The following is an 18,152-nucleotide window of genomic DNA, read 5'->3' as shown; positions in this document are numbered from 1 at the left end:
TATGGTGTTGGACGTTTTACAGTGGGAGACTGGGGAAAAGAAAAAAAAAGAGGAAAGAAATTGAAAAGTGGTGCTCTACCACAGCAACAATTGATGCACTGAAAATTAGAAAAACAATTTTAAAATGTGAGTATGGAAAAGTAAGTAAAGCACTATTTCTTTGGTTCACTCAAAACCGGGAAAAGGGCCTGCCAATATCTGGCCCCATTCTGCAAAGAAAAGGCAGTGTATTTCCAGAAGAAGTTTAATGAAGGGGACCCTAATTTTACTGCCAGTGCTGGTTGGCTTGATCGGTGGAAGAAATGATAGCCTACGGCATTAGGCAGCTTAATATCTGTGGAGAAAAACTGTCAGCTAAATCCAATAAGGTTGTGAAATTTAAGAAGGAATTTCAAGAAATAATACTTGCTGAAGGATTAACCGGTGATCAGATTTTTAATTGTGATGAGATTGGGCTAAATTTCAAGGTGCTGCCATCAAAAACTCTCGCAGCCCAAGCCGAGACGTCTGCACCTGGCTACAACCGTAGTAAAGAAGAGTTACTGATCTTGCCTGTAGTAATGTTACTGAGAACTTAAAAGCAAAACTGATTATGATCAGTAAAGCAAAGAAGCCTAGGGCATTCAAAAACATTTCTGTTAATGCTCTTCCAGTCCATTACACGAAACAGAAGGTTGCCTGGATATCTGCTGACATCTTTGAAGATTTTTTTTTTTTTTTTTTTTTTTTTAACACGGTTTCTTCCAGATGTAGAAAATTTCTAGCTTCGAACAATCTCCCTAGAAAAGCTCTCCTTCTACTAGACAATGCTCCATCACACCCAAATGAAGAGCAACCTAGAAGTGGTGACATTAAAATCATATTCCTCCCTCCTAACGTGACATTATGCCAGCCAATGGATCAAGGTGTGCTGGAAACATTGAAGAGGAAATATCGGTGGAAACTCCTTTCATCCCTGACAGAGGAAATGGACAATGGCAACGACATGATAGAAAAGTTAAAACAAATCAACATGAAAGACGTGGCATACTGGATAGCGCAGTCTTGGGAAGAAGTTGAAATGACATTAGCAAAGTCTTGGAACATATTGTTGAGTGAGGTTGAACTCGAGAGGAGGTGGTACAAGAAGACATGGAAAATATTGTGCCCTTACTGAATTGCATTCCTGGCTGTGAGGATGCTACGACTCAAGATGCAAGTGGTGTGCACAAGATTAGCTGTTTGAACTAACTGACACCGATATTATTGACTTTGTGAATGCTAACGAAAATGAGGATGATGAAGAAGAACGAGACATTGCAGAACAAAAGGAGAAAACAATGACTCACAGTGAAGGATTAAGTGCATTGGAAATAGCATTAACCTACGTTGAGCAACAGCCGGAAGCAAGCGCAACGGAGGTGTTGATCTTTCGTCAATGGCGGGATCTCGCAGCAAGAAAACGTGGATCAGCAGGCAAGCAGACATTGTTGACAAGTTTCTTATCGTAAGACATTTGGAATGTTTTCATTCAATACTGCAAGTACTGTACAATTGAATTGATAATTCAATAAATAGAGTACCGTAAAACATGCCATTGTTTTAGTACTGCAATATGGCCTTCCTGTTTGTTTCAGTTCATTTTCAAAGTTATTCTGTATTATCCGACATTTTCGGTGATCCGACGTACTCCGGGTCCTGTTTACTGTAGATCGGATGATCGAGACTCTACTGTAATTGGTGTCCCATGTGACAGCAAAGAATATAACGATATGGAAAACCTCTAAACTTATAATCTCTTCAAGAATGACGAGAAAACTTTCTTGCTAGGTTTATTCATAAAATACTTAACTAATAAATACAATGCACTGAATTTCTGGAGAAAGTCAACGTCTATGTTCCTCCTACAAGCATAAGATTCAATTAGTCTTTTGAAACCAACTGGCACAGAATCAATTATATTTTCCATAGTCTAATGCAGAGAATGATGAGAAGTATGAGTGAGATATTGATATTTTTGACTGTTCACATTCTCTACTAGGAAAAATGTGCCAAATTAGTAGACTTGACTTACTGCACTAATAATTTCATTTATTACAATACTAATTTATATCTTACACCTTATGTAATGATTTCTCAGTTGCAAACACATTTAATGTAACATGGTTTTACACCTTCAATGTACTACTGCTACTATAAATGCTCAAACTCATTAAATAGAGAACAGAACAGAGAATAGACAACAGTACTTACTATGCAATCCACAGTGTCAAAATATATGAAGCACAGGTTTACTTTATGGCAAGACAGTTTTCCTCTATCATCCAGTCCCAGTATTATCTTGTGGTGTATTAAATGCTTATTAACTTGGGCCATACAACGCTCCAAATTATGATTAAGCTGGAAGTAAGATGGCATAATGTTAAGAAATATCTTCATAACAAATGAATAGTAACTAGGGATAAGAAAAATCCTGATTTTAAAAATATCTTATTTTGATTTAAATCTGACTTAAATAAAACATTCTAAGCGACATGATATTTTTATTCAATAACACATTTATACTTTTATTTAAGAGCTATTATTAAGGCAATATATTTAGAAAAAACAGTATTATTAATTTAACTTAGAATACTTCATTTTATAAATACTCGCCAAAAAAGAAACAGAGAGAGGTTTAGTTCCTTGTAAAATAATATTTAGACATTTAAAACTCCTCTACTCCCAATGCTTGGCTCATTTTGAGAATAAGAAATAAATTCTATGTTCGTTTCTTTGTGAATACTTACAAGGGGGCATTCCCTACTAGTCACCACCGATTTCGCTCAAATTTATAGAACATGGAGGGCTTGGCTGGAAATAAAAGTACCCGAAGTGAGAACTCCAGATGGCCAAGTGTATAGAAAATAAAAATTAAAATGTTGACGCGGCTCTCACACCATATAAGCCATTTACGTTAGTGCACACACCAAGCAGTAGTTGGCATAGTGGTAAGAGCTCAGACTAGTAATTCGATGGTCGAGGGTCGATTCCCCGTGTGGAGACTTTTTTCCTCTCAACTTTTATATTATTCATTTTCCAATTAAGCAAAGAGGTGAATAATTCATTTTATTTATTTATTTATTTATATGCAAAAGGCCTAGAAAAGGTAAAAAATTGGGATTTCATTGTCAGACTTTTCAACAAGGGATTGTACTTAAAGCGCGCACAAAAAGACTTTGTACATGAAAATTCAAAACTTCATTCATTGACATTCGATAATTTACATGTGTCGAGATGATATTTATCATAAAAACAGGGGAAACAATAATTATTTCTGCATCTAGCACAAGTTATAAACGCCGCATTCTTACAACCACACCGTTGTTTCAACGTCTCCATAAAAAAAAAAAAAAACTTCATTGACATTCATAAAGCATTCTCCCTCTCGTCTTTGTAGTGAATGTGCCCCACAGGCATGATTTGAGTAGAAACTCGTGTGTGAACATTGAAGCGGACAAGGTCAATACAGATATTGTTAAAATTTGTAAACATTTTCGGAATACTCAGGTTATTGAATGCAGCAGTTTTGAGAGATACTGTTATACAAAACATGGCCTCCATCTAAACAATTCAGGTAAACAAAAGATAGCAAATATTGTTCTAGATTTTATTAATCTTAAGATATGTACTGCAAAACAGGCAACTCGAGTTATAATACTGACCAGGAAAACTAGTAGAAAGAGCCAGCTGTACTTCAAGCTGGCTTAGTCGACTAGAAAATGAAACTCAGAATAGTAAGGAATTTCAAGTTACCCAATTGCAACAGTTAAGTTTTAGGGAGGAAGGGGGTCTGAGATTACTCTTGGTAAACTGTCGAAGTGTAGTAAATAAACAATTAAAATTTGGTACATTGATGGAATCTTATGAGACTGATGTGGTGATAGGAGTGGAATCATGGTTGAGAGAAGGGGTGGGTAATAGAGAAGTATTTCCAGAAGGGTACACAGTCTATCGTAGAGACCGAGGAGATAAAAAGGGAGGGGGGGGGGTGTTTATTCTGGTGAAGGAAACTTACTGTTCACATGAATGGTTTACCGACGAAAGGGATGAAATATTAGGGATAAAATTAGTTTGTGATAATATGAAGGAGGTGGGAATTATAGGAACATACAGGCATGGAAGAGAGGAAAGAGACATGGAAATATTTGAGAAAATAATAGATTATACTCATAAAAACAATAATAATGATATGGTAATAATTGGGGGAGATCTAAATTTGCCTGAAGTTGAATGGAATGGAGCTGCAAGTGAAGCCCATGAACAGAAACTGGCAAATAAGTTAATTTCGGAGGGAGGATTTACACAAGTAGTACAAGAACCAACTCGTCTCAATAACTTACTAGATGTATTCTTGGTTAAACCATGGGAAATTGTTGATAAAACTGAGGTAATTGAAGGAATAGGAGACCATAAGGCTGTAATAATGGATGTAGGACTCGTACCAAAAAGGCTTAATAAGAGGGTTACACAAGACAAGAAATTGTACAGAAAAACTAAAGTTGATGAATTTGGGACTTACCTTAAATCACAATTCAGTTGTTGGATAAGTGAAGGAGTAATGTGGATACACTTTGGGCTAAATTTAAAGGAATCATTTGGGAAGGAGAGAAGAGATTTGTACCCGTGAAGAAGGGTAAAATGACCTCAGACCCTGTTTATTATACAAGGGAAATAAGAAAATTAAAAAGAAAATGTAGAATAGTAAACAGGAAAATCAAAGAGGGTAGGGAGAGTAGAGAAACTAGAAAACAGCTAATGAGGGAACTGAATAGAGTGAAAAAGGAAGCAAAAGAGAATTATATGAATGGCATACTTCAAGAGGGTAATGACCACAAAGGGAAATGGAAAAACCTGTATTCATATATCAGGAATCAGAAAGGAAAAGGAATCCAAATTCCTACAATGGTGGGAGAAGGGGGTGAACACTATTTAACAGATACTGAGAAAGCAAACCTATTTAGTAGGGAATTCAGAGATTCAGTAGATGATTGTCAGGAGTTGGAAACCAAAACAGAAGATAGAGAGGGAGAGACACACAGGGAAACAAGAAGCTTCTCATTCACAAATGAAGATATTTTCAGAGACATCCAACTGCTTCAGCAAGGAAAAGCAGCAGGAAGTGATCAAATTACCGGGGAGGTATTAAAGACAATGGGGTGGTACATAGTGCCTTATTTAAAATTTCTCTTTGACTAAGTCATAAATAATAGTGTAATACCAAAGGAATGGAAGGAATCTATAATAATACCAATTTATAAAGGAAAGGGTGATAAAAGAAAACCAGAGAATTACAGACCAATCAGCCTGACCAGTATAGTTTGTAAAATACTGGAGAGTTTAATATCAAAGTACATCAGAGGGATATGTGATGATAAAAATTGGTTCATGAGGAGCCAGTATGGATTTAGAAAGAAATTTTCTTGTGAGGCACAACTGGTGGGATTTCAGCAGGACATATCAGATCAATTGGATTCAGGAGATCAGTTAGATTGCATAGCCATAGATCTTTCCAAAGCCTTTGATAGAGTGGAACATGGAATATTATTAAAGAAATTGGAGGGAATAGGATTGGACATAAGGGTTACACGTTGGATAAAAACATTTCTAAATTCAAGGGTTCAGAATGTCAAAGTAGGAAATAATGTATCTCAGGAAGAGAAAGTTTGGAAGGGAATTGCACAGGGTAGTATAATCGGTCCGTTACTTTTCTTCATATACGCAAATGATTTAGGGAACAATATAACATCAAAAATAAGATTGTATGCAGATGACATAATTGTTTATAGGGAAATAAACAACATTGAGGATTGTTCAGAATTACAAAGGGACCTTGAAAGTATCCAACAATGGGTTGAAGAAAATAATATGAAGGTTAATGCAGGCAAATCAACTATTAGAACTTTTACAAACAGGAGCTTTAAAACTGAATTTAAATATACTTTGGATGAGGTAGTTATCCCAAAAGATGGCAAGTGCAAATACTTAGGTGTGAGATTTGAAAGTAATTTGCACTGGAAGGGTCATGTTGATGACATTGTTGGGAAAGCATACAGATCGTTACATGTCATAATGAGGCTACTTAAAGGATGCAACAAAGAATTAAAAGAAAAAAGTTACTTGAGTATGGTTCGTCCATTATTGGAATATGCAAAGAGTGTTTGGGATCCTCACCAAGATTACCTAATAAAAGAAATAGATAGTGTGCAGAGGAAAGCAGCAAGATTTGTAACAGGGGATTTCAGAAGAAAGAGTAGTGTATCAGAAATGTTAAAGGAACTTGGGTGGGAAACTTTAAGTAAGAGAAGGGAGAAAACCAAACTTATAGGATTATATAGAGCCTATACAAGAGAAGAAGAATGGGGAGATATCCGTGAGAGGCTTCAGTTGGAAAATAATTATATCGGCAGGACTGACCACAAATATAAAATTAGAAGGAATTTTAGCAGAAGCGATTGGGGTAAATTTTCATTCATTGGGAAGGGTGTGAAGGAGTGGAACAGTTTACCAGGGGTAGTGTTTGATCCTTTTCCAAAATCTGTACAGATATTCAAGAAGAGAATAAACAGCAACAGAGAAAATAAATGAAGTGTTAGAGGGCATTTGACCAGGGAAGGTTATTGTAAATTTAAAAAATGTGTGTGAATAAATTAATTCCATCCCCTGGTCTAAGGAGTTTGGACAGCCAAAGTAGGGGACTGCCTGTAGGGGTGAAGTACAGTGGGGACTTCGAGGGCCCTGGGACCGCTACGGTAGCTGTGAAGGCCCTTCAGGAACTCTGAAAACTGATGGTAAAAGGGGCTCTGGTTAAGACGCAGCAGGTCGTTATGCTACTTAGGTTCCAGAACGGGTAAAAAAAAAAAAAAAAAAATGCAATGTAAATATTAATCTTATACCAGTTGTATAGTATCATTTGAAGTAATTCCACATACTGTATATCAGTTGACTATATTTGTAAGTAGTACAGGAGATATTATAAGTAGAATTTTGTAAACAATATAAATTTATTAAGGATGAGCTGTGTGTTTAATAGAAAACTTTGTTAGCGTAAATTGTATAATATTGTATTATAGAAAAATTTTCTTCTCTTGTTACTTTAATATTTAGTGCTTGACAATAATGTATTTTAGTGTACCATTTGCCACCGAGGTAGACACCTCATTTGCAAATAAAGAGATTTTGATTTTTGATTTTGAAAATTTAGAAGCGAACCACGCGCAATGTAACATGGTACCGAATATTGGCGCGGATAATTGATGATGGACAATCAAATGTATTTTTATGCAGTCTTCTCGGGAAGTTATTTCTTTTACTTGCTTGACGAGACGAGAGAAATTTTGTATTATTTTAATCAAGTTTTTGACCTGATGATAAAAATACAGTTGAGCCTGACTTATACGTATATCAAGGGGAAGAAAAAAAACTACTTGTAACTCAGAATTACTTAGAAATCAGACTTATGCAATACATCATATATTTACTGAAAAACCAATGGAATAGACCTACATGTGTAAATCCTTGCAAATAATAAATACATTAAGACAGAATATATTGTTTTGAACTTGGCCCAGCCTTAAATAAATCAGATAGTTTGGCTTGTTTCACCTTTCTTGCATTGAGAGTATAAACCTCCTTTAGAAAACTTAGTAATGAATTCAAAGCATTTTCACTACAACTTTTCGCACTGATATAACGCCTACACACTTCGATTGCACTTAACACTTCACTCTGTTCAGGTGTCAACATTCAAGTCGTTATCTCCATCACCAATGTCACTATCACTTGTAGCTGGTCCATCACTGCTGCGTTGTTGGCATACATCAGCAATACTCTCTTCATCCGGTAGTTCTCCACATACAGCCAGATTGTCATCGAAATGCACAAACATACCGAATTCTACACCCTCTGGTAGCGTTAGCTCATTGCCAGACAAAACTTCGTCCCCATAATCATCATTAGAGGCAGCTTCTTCTAGTAAGTCACCAGCTTTGCGGAAACAGTTGCTGATTGTGGAGGATGACACCTGCTTCCAGGCAGCCGAAATAAAGTCATGGCTTGTAGCAAATTAATGGAGAGAGGCTCATTTCCAGTATCACTCAGTGTTATTATTAAGTGTTGAGCCAGCATTTTTCTATAATGCACTTTGAAATTTGCAATGATGCCCAAATCAAGCGGCTGTAGAACACTGGTACAGTTAGTAGGGAAAAATTCCATTCGGACATTCTCCAGAATGATTTGAGGTGGATGTGCTGCACACAGATCCATAAGAAGAAGGATTTTCTGCTGTTTCTTTTTCATTTTAATGTCCAGTTTTTTCAACCACTGTTCCATTGGATTCATATACCTTAGGTTTTGTTTTCGCACCCTTAAAACACCTCAGATTCTTTAATTTTTCTATCACAAGTGGAGGAAGTTTGTCAGATCCATCTGCATTGGTGACGAGAAGTACTGTTACACGAATTTTACTTTTCTTCCCTCCATGGCATGAGTCACCCCCTTCAGTTAATGTTTTATTAGGAAGGAGATTGTAGAATAGGCCGGTCTCATCACAGTTGTAGATGTTTGGAGGCTGATAATCGCTTACGATACCCGGCAGAACCTCCTCTTTCCAGTGTTGCACCACGATGTCGTCTGCAGATTTTGAGTCACCGCAAATTGTTCTCCCTGTGATTCCATGACAACTTTAAATCCTTGCAACCATCCTAATGAAGCCTTGAAAGCAGCAGTGATACTCATCGTTTTAGCTAAATCTATCGCCTTTTGCCTTCAGCACGTCTCCACTAATTGGTAGAGCTGCAGCCCGCTTTTGCTGGAAGCATGTGAAAAGTGCTTTCTCCAAATGTACGCAACTTCCTTCTTGCTGACGGCTGCGCTTTGCTGATTTTAAACCCAGTTCTGAGAACTCATCCAAAATAGCGTTTCTTTTACTGATGACTACATAGCGTGGTATAAACAATCCCTAAGTCTGAAGCGATTTCAGTTTTTGTTTTGTGTGGCTTAGCGTCCACTTCTCGTATAATTTTTCCTTTTTCTGTTCTCCATGGCTAATCAAAAGCAACTGAATGACAAAACTACAGTTCAACAGTAAACACCAGATAACGGCATCGTGGACATTTTACTTCTCCGTTGTTCCCACGAAAGAATTTATCATATTCAAACAAATTGACTGCATTTTCTTTTGTTTCCGCACCGAAACCGCCCACTTTGCTTATAATGTATCTTAGTCTTTGGCGGCGTGTCAAAAACGACGAAGGTAGAGGGGGAGCGAAGATGACTCGCCTTTGTTAAGCCGCCAGTAGTTAAGGGTCAACAATGTCACCTGGCGAAACTCTGTGCTCTGTTTCAGCACCGAAACTCGATCACCCTACTTCCGCTTACGCCGACAAAGAGGAAACTTCGTATATACAGTAGTTTCTTTTTAAAAAGCACATTCTCATTACAATTACGCAAAACTCAGCTATATTTCACTGGCACATAATATGTATAACAGCGAATTACATATAAACGGATTACGTATAAACAAGGTTTAATTAACATGCTTTAAAATTATATTTTGCCAGGACCTAAAGGAAATTACGTTCAAATACGAATTACGTAGAACAGAGTTACGTATAAAGCAGGTTCAACTGTATACACTGCAGGGTTGCACCAGTGGAGTACATTTAGGGTCAAATCCACACGGGGAGTTGAACCATCTATCATCGAATTACTAGTCTGAGCTCTTACTACTATGCTAACTACTGCTCGGCGTGTACGCTAACATAAGTGGCTTATACGGTGCAAGAGCCGCGTCAAATTTTTAATTTTTATTTTCTATACGCTTGGCCATCTGGAGTTCCCAGTTTGGGTAATTTCATTTCTAGCCAAACCCTGCATGTTCTATAAATTTGAGCAAAATCGGTGGTGAAGAGTAGGGAATGCCCCCTTGTTAGTGAAAAACTACTGTAGTTGTATATAAATAGGTCATATTTTTAAAAAATGAGGAGCTGTATTACAAGAGAAAGTATTTGATTACTTTGTTATAACGACATCGGTTTCATTGACAACTCATCTACAGTATTAAGGCGTGCTTTCTGTGGTATGGATATATTCCTCATAAGAAATGTGTTTTTCAGCCTTGCTTAATACGACAAACATACTGTATATGTCGTAGGTTATGATCATCTCCGTGCTGACGTATAACTAAAAGAGTTTGAGGGATGTTCCACTTCAACACATTGTAAAATATATTAAATTTATTGGGCAAAGACCGGTTTCGACTCCCTTGGAGTCATCATCAGTTCTTGTTGAAGGTATCAAATCAAGGGGAATCTGATAATCATCGTTAGGGTTGCCTACATACAGCTTGACTGGTTGACATAAGACATCATAATAAAAAATTATGTACACAAAGGCGATAGCCTGAAAACACATCAATGGGTTGCAAAACATTACCTTGAAATGTAACGTACACATGGTAAGCAATACTTGGAACTTAAAAGTTCTTAGTTCTGGCTTAAACTGTCATGTGTTCATGGAACACGGAAACACTGGATAAGAAGCACATGGCGCCATGTGTCTTATGTCAACCAATCGAGCTGTATGTAGCCAACCTTAACAATGATTGTTATTGGATTCCCCTTGATTTGATATTTAACAAGAACTGATGATGAATCCAAAGGAGTCGAAACCAGTCTTTGCCCAATAAATTTAATATATTTTACAATGTATTGAATGGTGGAACATCCCTCAAACTCTATCTTAAACATACAGTATATGTGTCTACCTCGGACAAACTGGCCGCAACTTCAATATCAGGTACTCTGAACATGTTAACGCCATTAAATACAACAGATTCTCCGCCATAGGTCAGCACATACAAGACTCCAAACATAGTTTCACCAATATTGACAATGACATAAACATACTTAAAATCATTAACAAAGGCCCCCTCTTAAACATTACTGAAAATTGCTTTATCCACCTTGACCAGTACTTCAACCCTAATTTCAATTTAAACGACATTTCTGAAAAACCCAATATCCTTTTTGACTTCCTAATTCTTCTTCTCAAAAATTCCAAATTCCAAAACCCCAATTCTATTTTCCATGTCTTACATAGTTCCCACCCACATTTTCTACCTCCAATAACCCACCCTCCTAACCCACCTTAAACTACCCCTCCTTCATTTCCCTATCTTATCTTTCCTCATTACCATCTAACTTCAATTTCTTTTATTCTTTCTCTTATTTCACTATCACTCATCCTCGTTTAATTTATTCTCCTCTTTCAAACTTTTGTCTTGCGCCAACTTCGACTACTTCAAATCATAACCTAAAAAAATTTTTCTTCTTAAAAAATAGCGCACTGTGCATATAAGTTTTCATCTGTTTTCCAATATTGCGCTTTTTACTACATTTTTTTCTTCTCTCTACAATTGTTTTTTCAAGTCAACTGTTTACCAAGAACTTATCTGGAGTACGGGTGCTCATTCAGTTGTACTAATTGGCGTCGTATATTTTTATATACGTAATTGGCTTCCCGCAGCCGTGACAGGTTCTGGACCTTCGAAACGTTCTCCACTCTACTTTGGTGTTGGGCCGCAGCGCGTGACCTTGAGTGTGCCGCGCTGGTCACCGGGAGCTGGCGGCTTTCTACTACAGATCTGTTCGTCTGCGAATTCAAGCCTTTTTGATCTTCGTATGTTGATTAGTAGTGTTGTGACTTTATGCAGGACAGAAAGTGGTGTAGTGTCTTTGTGCCTAACAGAGTGTGGAACTGACCTCCAACATTCATAAACATTTTATATGTTTTTATGGCTGATGATGACCTAGACTAAGGTCGAAACCGGTCCCATTTAAATAGAAATGTGATTGCTACGTTTCTTTCCTTTGAGTATTGAATAGGTTGAACCTCCTTTCCAGTTATTTAATTTTTAACATTAATACCTCGCATATAGCGTCATTTTCAACCTCAGTTTGGAATAAGATTTTCTAAGAACCAAAGTATTTTAAATATTTTGTTGAAATCTGGCAACTGGCAAATTCTTCCCTGCCCGCTTTTGTCATAGACCCCAGGAATGCAGGCAGATTCCCTAACCCATTGTAACCCGCCCGAATTCTTGCGGTATTAACGGTACCTGCCTGCAGTCAGTTTCAACTGGAACTTTCCTCTAAGTGAACGCATTTTAGCGCCGTATGACTACTAAAAGAAAAGTTTTAATATTGAAGAAGTTAAAATGATTCACCAAATTCAGAATATAATTTTAAAAGGTGACGAGTTTTGAGTTTAACCTTGTTAATTCCACAATCCAAATGATTTGGAAGAGCAAAGATAAAAAAAAAATTCCAGTGGCTTTACGTCGCACCGACACAGTTAGGTCTTATGGCGACGATGGGCTAGGCACGGCCTAGGAGTTGGAAGGAAGCGGCCATGGCCTATATTAAGGTACAGCCCCAGCATCTGCCTGGTGTGAAAATGGGAAACCACGGAAAACCACCTTCAGGGCTGCCGACAGTAGGATTCGAACCCACTATCTCCCGGATGCAAGCTCACAGCCGTGCACCTCTAACCGCACGGTCAACTCGCTCAGTAAGGATAAAATTGTTGCTGCATTTGAACAGAATGGTTTGAAAATTTAGCGCCTATGAAAACCTGAACGGAACAATGTGGATGAAGCGCTGCTTAAGTGGATTAGGAAACAGAGAAGCTACAATACTGTGTAGAAGGGATACTGACTAGAATGTCATTGGGGATTTAAATGAGACTATGGAGTGGGTATGTGGGAAACTGGGAGTGAAATTTCTAGATCCTAATGGGTGGGTACGAGATAGGGATCTGCGCTCAGATGGCCTTCATTTAAACCGCAGTGGTACGTATAAGTTAGGAAATTTGTTCGGAAGGGTAATACGGAGGTACATTCAGGGAAACGGGATGGCCTAGGGAGCGGTGATAAGGGAACAGAGAACTGGAAATCAAGTAGGGATGACATAAAATTGTTAGTGTTGAACTGTAGAAGTATTGTAAGGAAAGGAATAGAATTAAGTAATTTAATAGATATATATTTACCAGATATTGTAATAGGAGTTGAATCATGGCTGAGAAATGATATAATGGATGCAGAAATTTTCTCACGGCACTGGAGTGTGTATCGTAGAGATAGGCTAGGAAGGATGGGAGGGGGAGTGTTCATTCTGGTGAAAGAAGAATTTAAAGATGAGACACATGAAATTCTAGGTGTAAGGCTCATTTCTAAAGATAATAGGCAACTTGATATATCTGGAGTGTACAGATCGGGAAAGGGTAGCATTGACGGGGATTCGGAATTATTTGATAGGATAGTCAGCTATGTGGGAAACAACATGGAAAGAAATGTGATTGTAGCGGGAGATCTGAATTTGCCAGATGTCAATTGGGAAGGAAATGCGAACGACAGGAAGCATGACCAACAAATGGCAAATAAGTTAATATGGGAAGGACAGCTGATTCAGAAAGTGATGGAACCAACCAGAGGGGAAAATATCCTGGATGTCGTGCTGATAAAACCAGATGAGCTCTATAGGGAAACTGAAGTAATAGATGGTATTAGTGATCATGAAGCTGTTTTTGTGGTAGTTAAAAATAAATGTGATAGAAAGGAAGGTCTTAAAAGTAGGACTGTTAGGCAGTACCATATGGCTGATAAAGCAGGCATGAGGCAGTTTCTAAAAAGTAATTATGATCGGCGGAAAACGGTAAATAAAAATGTAAACAGACTCTGGGATGGGTTTAAAGAAATTGTTGAGGAATGCGAAAACAGGTTTGTACCTTTAAGGGTGGTAAGGAATGGTAAAGACCCACCTTATTATAATAGAGAAATAAAGAGACTAAGAAGGAGGTGCAGACTGGAAAGAAATAGTTAGAAATGGCTGTGGAAGTAAGGAGAAATTGAAGGAACTTACTAGAAAATTGAATCTAGCAAAGAAGGCAGCTAAGGATAACATGATGGCAAGCATAATTGGCAGTCATACGAATTTTAGTGAAAAATGGTAGGGTATGTATAGGTATTTTAAGGCAGAAACAGGTTCCAAGAAGCACATTCCAGGAATAATTAATGAACAAGGGGAGTGTGTATGTGAGGATCTTCAAAAGGCAGAAGTATTCAGTCAGCAGTATGTAAAGATTGTTGGTTACAAGGAAAATGTCGAGATAGAGGAGGAGACTAAGGCCAAAGAAGTAATAAAATTTACATATAACAATGACATTTACAATAAGATACAAAAGTTGAAAACTAGAAAAGCGGCTGGAATTGATCAGATTTCTGGGGATATACTAAAGACAATGGGTTGGGATATAGTACCATATCTGAAGTACTTATTTGATTATTGTTTGGTCGGAGGAGCTATACCAAATGAATGGAGAGTTGCTATAGTAGCCCCTGTGTATAAAGGAAAGGGTGATAGACATAAAGCTGAAAATTATAGGCCAGTAAGTTTGATATGCATTGTATGTAAGCTTTGGGAAGGCATTCTTTCTGATTATATTAGACATGTTTGCGAAATTAATAACTGGTTCGATAGAAGGCAATTCGGTTTTAGGAAAGGTTATTCCACTGAAGCTCAACTTGTAGGATTCCAGCAAGATATAGCAGATATCTTGGATTCTGGAGGTCAAATGGACTGTATTGCGATTGACCTGTCTAAAGCATTTGATAGGGTGGATCATGGGAGACTACTGGCAAAAATGAGTGCAATTGGACTAGACGAAAGAGTGACTGAATGGGTTGCTATATTTCTAGAAAATAGATCTCAGAGAATTAGGGTAGGTGAAGCTTTATCTGACCCTGTAATAATTAAGAGGGGAATTCCTCAAGGCAGTATTATTGGACCTTTATGTTTTCTTATATATATAAATGATACGAGTAAAGGAGTGGAATCGGAGGTAAGGCTTTTTGCGGATGATGTTATTCTCTATAGAGTGATAAATAAGTCACAAGATTGTGAGCAACTGCAACGTGACCTCGAAAATGTTGTGAGATGGACAGCAGGCAATGGTATGTTGATAAACGGGGTTAAAAGTCAGGTTGTGAGTTTCACAAATAGGAAAAGTCCTCTCAGTTTTAATTACTGCGTTGATGGGGTGAAAGTTCCTTTTGGGGATCATTGTAAGTATCTAGGTGTTAATATAAGGAAAGATCTTCATTGGGGTAATCACATAAATGGGATTGTAAAAAAAGGGTACAGATCTCTGCACATTGTTATGAGGGTGTTTAGGGGTTGTAGTAAGGATGTAAAGGAGAGGGCATATAAGTCTCTGGTAAGACCCCAACTAGAGTATGGTTCCAGTGTATGGGACCCTCACCAGGATTACCCGATTCAAGAACTGGAAAAAATCCAAAGAAAAGCAGCTCGATTTGTTCTGGGTGATTTCCGACAAAAGAGTAGCGTTACAAAAATATTGCAAAATTTGGGTTGGGAAGAACTGAGAGAAAGAAGAAGAGCTGCTCGACTAAGTGGTATGTTACAAGTAATAAATCTCATTGTAGACCGTATTGGACATAAGTGGTATGTTCCGAGCTGTCAGCGGAGAGTTGGCGTGGAATGACATTAGTAGACGAATAAGTTTGAATGGCGTTTATAAAAGTAGGAAAGATCACAATATGAAGATAAAGTTGGAATTCAAGAGGACAAACTGGGGCAAATATTCATTTATAGGAAGGGGAGTTAGGGATTGGAATAACTTACCAAGGGAGACCTTCAATACATTTCCAATTTCTTTGAAATCATTTAGGAAGAGGCTAGGAAAGCAAAAGATAGGGAATCTGCCACCTGGGCGACTGCCCTAAATGCAGATCAGTATTGATTGATTGATTGATTGATTGATTGACAATTTACCCATTAGTGGACCTCTCCTTATGCCAAGAAATTAAGAGATGAAGAATTTGTGTGTAGCAGTAGCTGGACTTACAGATTCAAGCAGCGTTACATCAGTTTTGGCAAAGTGAGTGGCAAAGTGTATAGCATGAATGCCTAAATAGCAAAAGAAAGGCTTACAACCGTGTGGCCTAATGTGCATGAAGGATATGCTCATTGCGACTTCTTTAATGCAGACAAGACTGGCATTTTCTTTAGATTGACAGCAGACAAAACTCTGAAATTCAAAGGTGAATAATGTGTTGGTGGCAAGTTATCTAAAGAGCAAATAACAGTTCCGGTTTATGCTAATACAGACGGAACTCAGAAGAGAAAACTGTTCATGACTGGCAAATCAAAAAATCCTGGATGCTTTAGACATGTAAAAATTCTGCTGGTACACTACAGTGCAAATAAAAAGTCCTGGATGACTTACAAATTGTTTGAAGCTGAAATGAGGCGTTTGAATCGGGAGCTTGGAATTCAGAAAAGAAAGATGCTAAGTCTTGTGGACAACTGTCCAGCATACCCTGTAATCTCAGGTCTGGAGAACATTAAGCTTGTGTTTTCTTCCTGCAAATATGACAAGCATATTGCAGCCCATGGGTCAAGGGGTAAATAAGGGTCTGAAATCCCAAAACTATCAAGAACTGTTTCCACCATGCCGGAATCTCATCAACTGAAGAATAAGTGCCACCAAAACTGAAGATACGTTCGATGATAGTGATGATCCGCCGTTATGACTGATTACTTGACTCCTAAGAAAAGAAGTTTGGTGAGTACTGGAAAAACCGTTTTAATACAGAATACGGTATTCATAATTGTACGTGTATTTTATTATGTTCATGGTATGCTTAAAAGTGAATACATAAATCCAAAAATAAGGCTAATTAAGTTTATGTTACTGTATTCTTCATTTTCCACCTCACTAGACTGATAATACAAACCTCGGTTACTACGACACTTGTTTACAACAACACAATTTTTCAGGTCCCCTGGATTTAAAGTTAAAAACTTCAAGATTGTTCCGTATTGAATAGAGAAATAAGAAGATGTACAATATTATAGGGAAGGATCCACCTTTCAATACTCCGTAGTAAGTTGAACAAAAAAGTAGTTACAACCTGTTTATTGGGACCGGTTTCAACACATTTCAAGTGTCATCATTAGCCAATTAGCGAAGATCTTAAAACAACTAATACATTGAACACAGGCAAAAAATTAACACTGTAACAATGTTGAACATTAACTGAATTGCTACGATATGATACAATGTTAATTTTTTGCCTGTGTTCAATGTATTAGTTGTTTTAAGATCTTCGCTAATTGGCTGATGATGACACTTGAAATGTGTTGAAACCGGTCCCAATAAACAGGTTGTAACTACTTTTTAGTTCAACTTACTACGGAGTATTGAAAGGTGGATCCTTCCCTATAATATTGTACATCTTCTTATGGTCCCTTGGATGTCGTTATAACTGAGTTCTATTGTATGTATGGTGATAACATTAAAAAAATTACAACAATATCTAATAGTGCAGTGTGGCGGAAAAACATTCAAGAAATTAAACATTTTTTCAGAAGAAGAAATCGTGATGCAACATTTATCAGCAGTTGCATTTTCAGCTAGCAGGGAACTTAAATTTAAACTTTTGTTTAGAGCATTCAAAAGGTAGAGAAAGCAGAAAAACTAGTATTGTATTCCCGCACGAGCAATGTAACTCCAAAAACAATTAAATATTGTCAAACACTTTTAAATTACTAAGTAGTTCCACATAAGATATTGCATGAAAATTTACTGAAGTGCATTATCTTTTCTTCTTCTTCACTGCATCGGGCCTTCCAACAATCTTCAGTAGTCTGTTCTGTCTCATGCCAGTTGCCCTACTTATTGTGGGTCTTTTCCTCTGTACTTTCCATGTACGAATTCTTATCGACCTATCCTGGCTGGGTTGTCATCTAGAAATCCGTCCCCCTTCTCTTTCATATTACCTCCTGAATGATTCAATTTTACTCATGAGGGTTATTAGCCCTGTGATGAACCAGTCTGGTGGAGGGGCTACCTCCTTACAGCCTCTGGGCTTGGAGCTTTTCTTCAAGGAGCTCATCCTGAAACTTTTCAGGTTATCCTAATCACAAGGCAATGATATGCATTTATTCTTGTTTCTAAATAGTTTTGGTCAGTTGAAGAAAAAAATTGGAATATGAGTGCAATCAATTGTTCCTGAAGAAAACAAATGCTTCTCTTAGATTTCAAAAGTAGCC

General features: G+C 37.5%; 1 protein-coding gene across 3 annotated transcripts in view; it reads right to left on the bottom strand.

The window, feature by feature from the left end:
* Positions 1 to 18,152, bottom strand: part of LOC136871814 (transmembrane protein 268) — a 187,345-nt gene that overhangs the window by 132,713 nt on the left and 36,480 nt on the right. For all 3 annotated transcript variants that reach the window (XM_067145423.2, XM_067145425.2, XM_067145424.2), the window contains exon 4: positions 2,233 to 2,379. In XM_067145423.2, coding sequence (XP_067001524.2) covers positions 2,233 to 2,379 — 147 coding nt within the window. The remainder of the gene's footprint in view (positions 1 to 2,232; positions 2,380 to 18,152) is intronic.

Source organism: Anabrus simplex, chromosome 4 (assembly GCF_040414725.1).
Source record: "Anabrus simplex isolate iqAnaSimp1 chromosome 4, ASM4041472v1, whole genome shotgun sequence".
In the NCBI taxonomy this organism is placed as follows: Eukaryota; Metazoa; Arthropoda; class Insecta; order Orthoptera; family Tettigoniidae; genus Anabrus; species Anabrus simplex.
The sequence above is the reverse complement of the archived record's forward strand: the minus strand, read 5'-3'. Positions and strand labels throughout refer to the sequence as shown.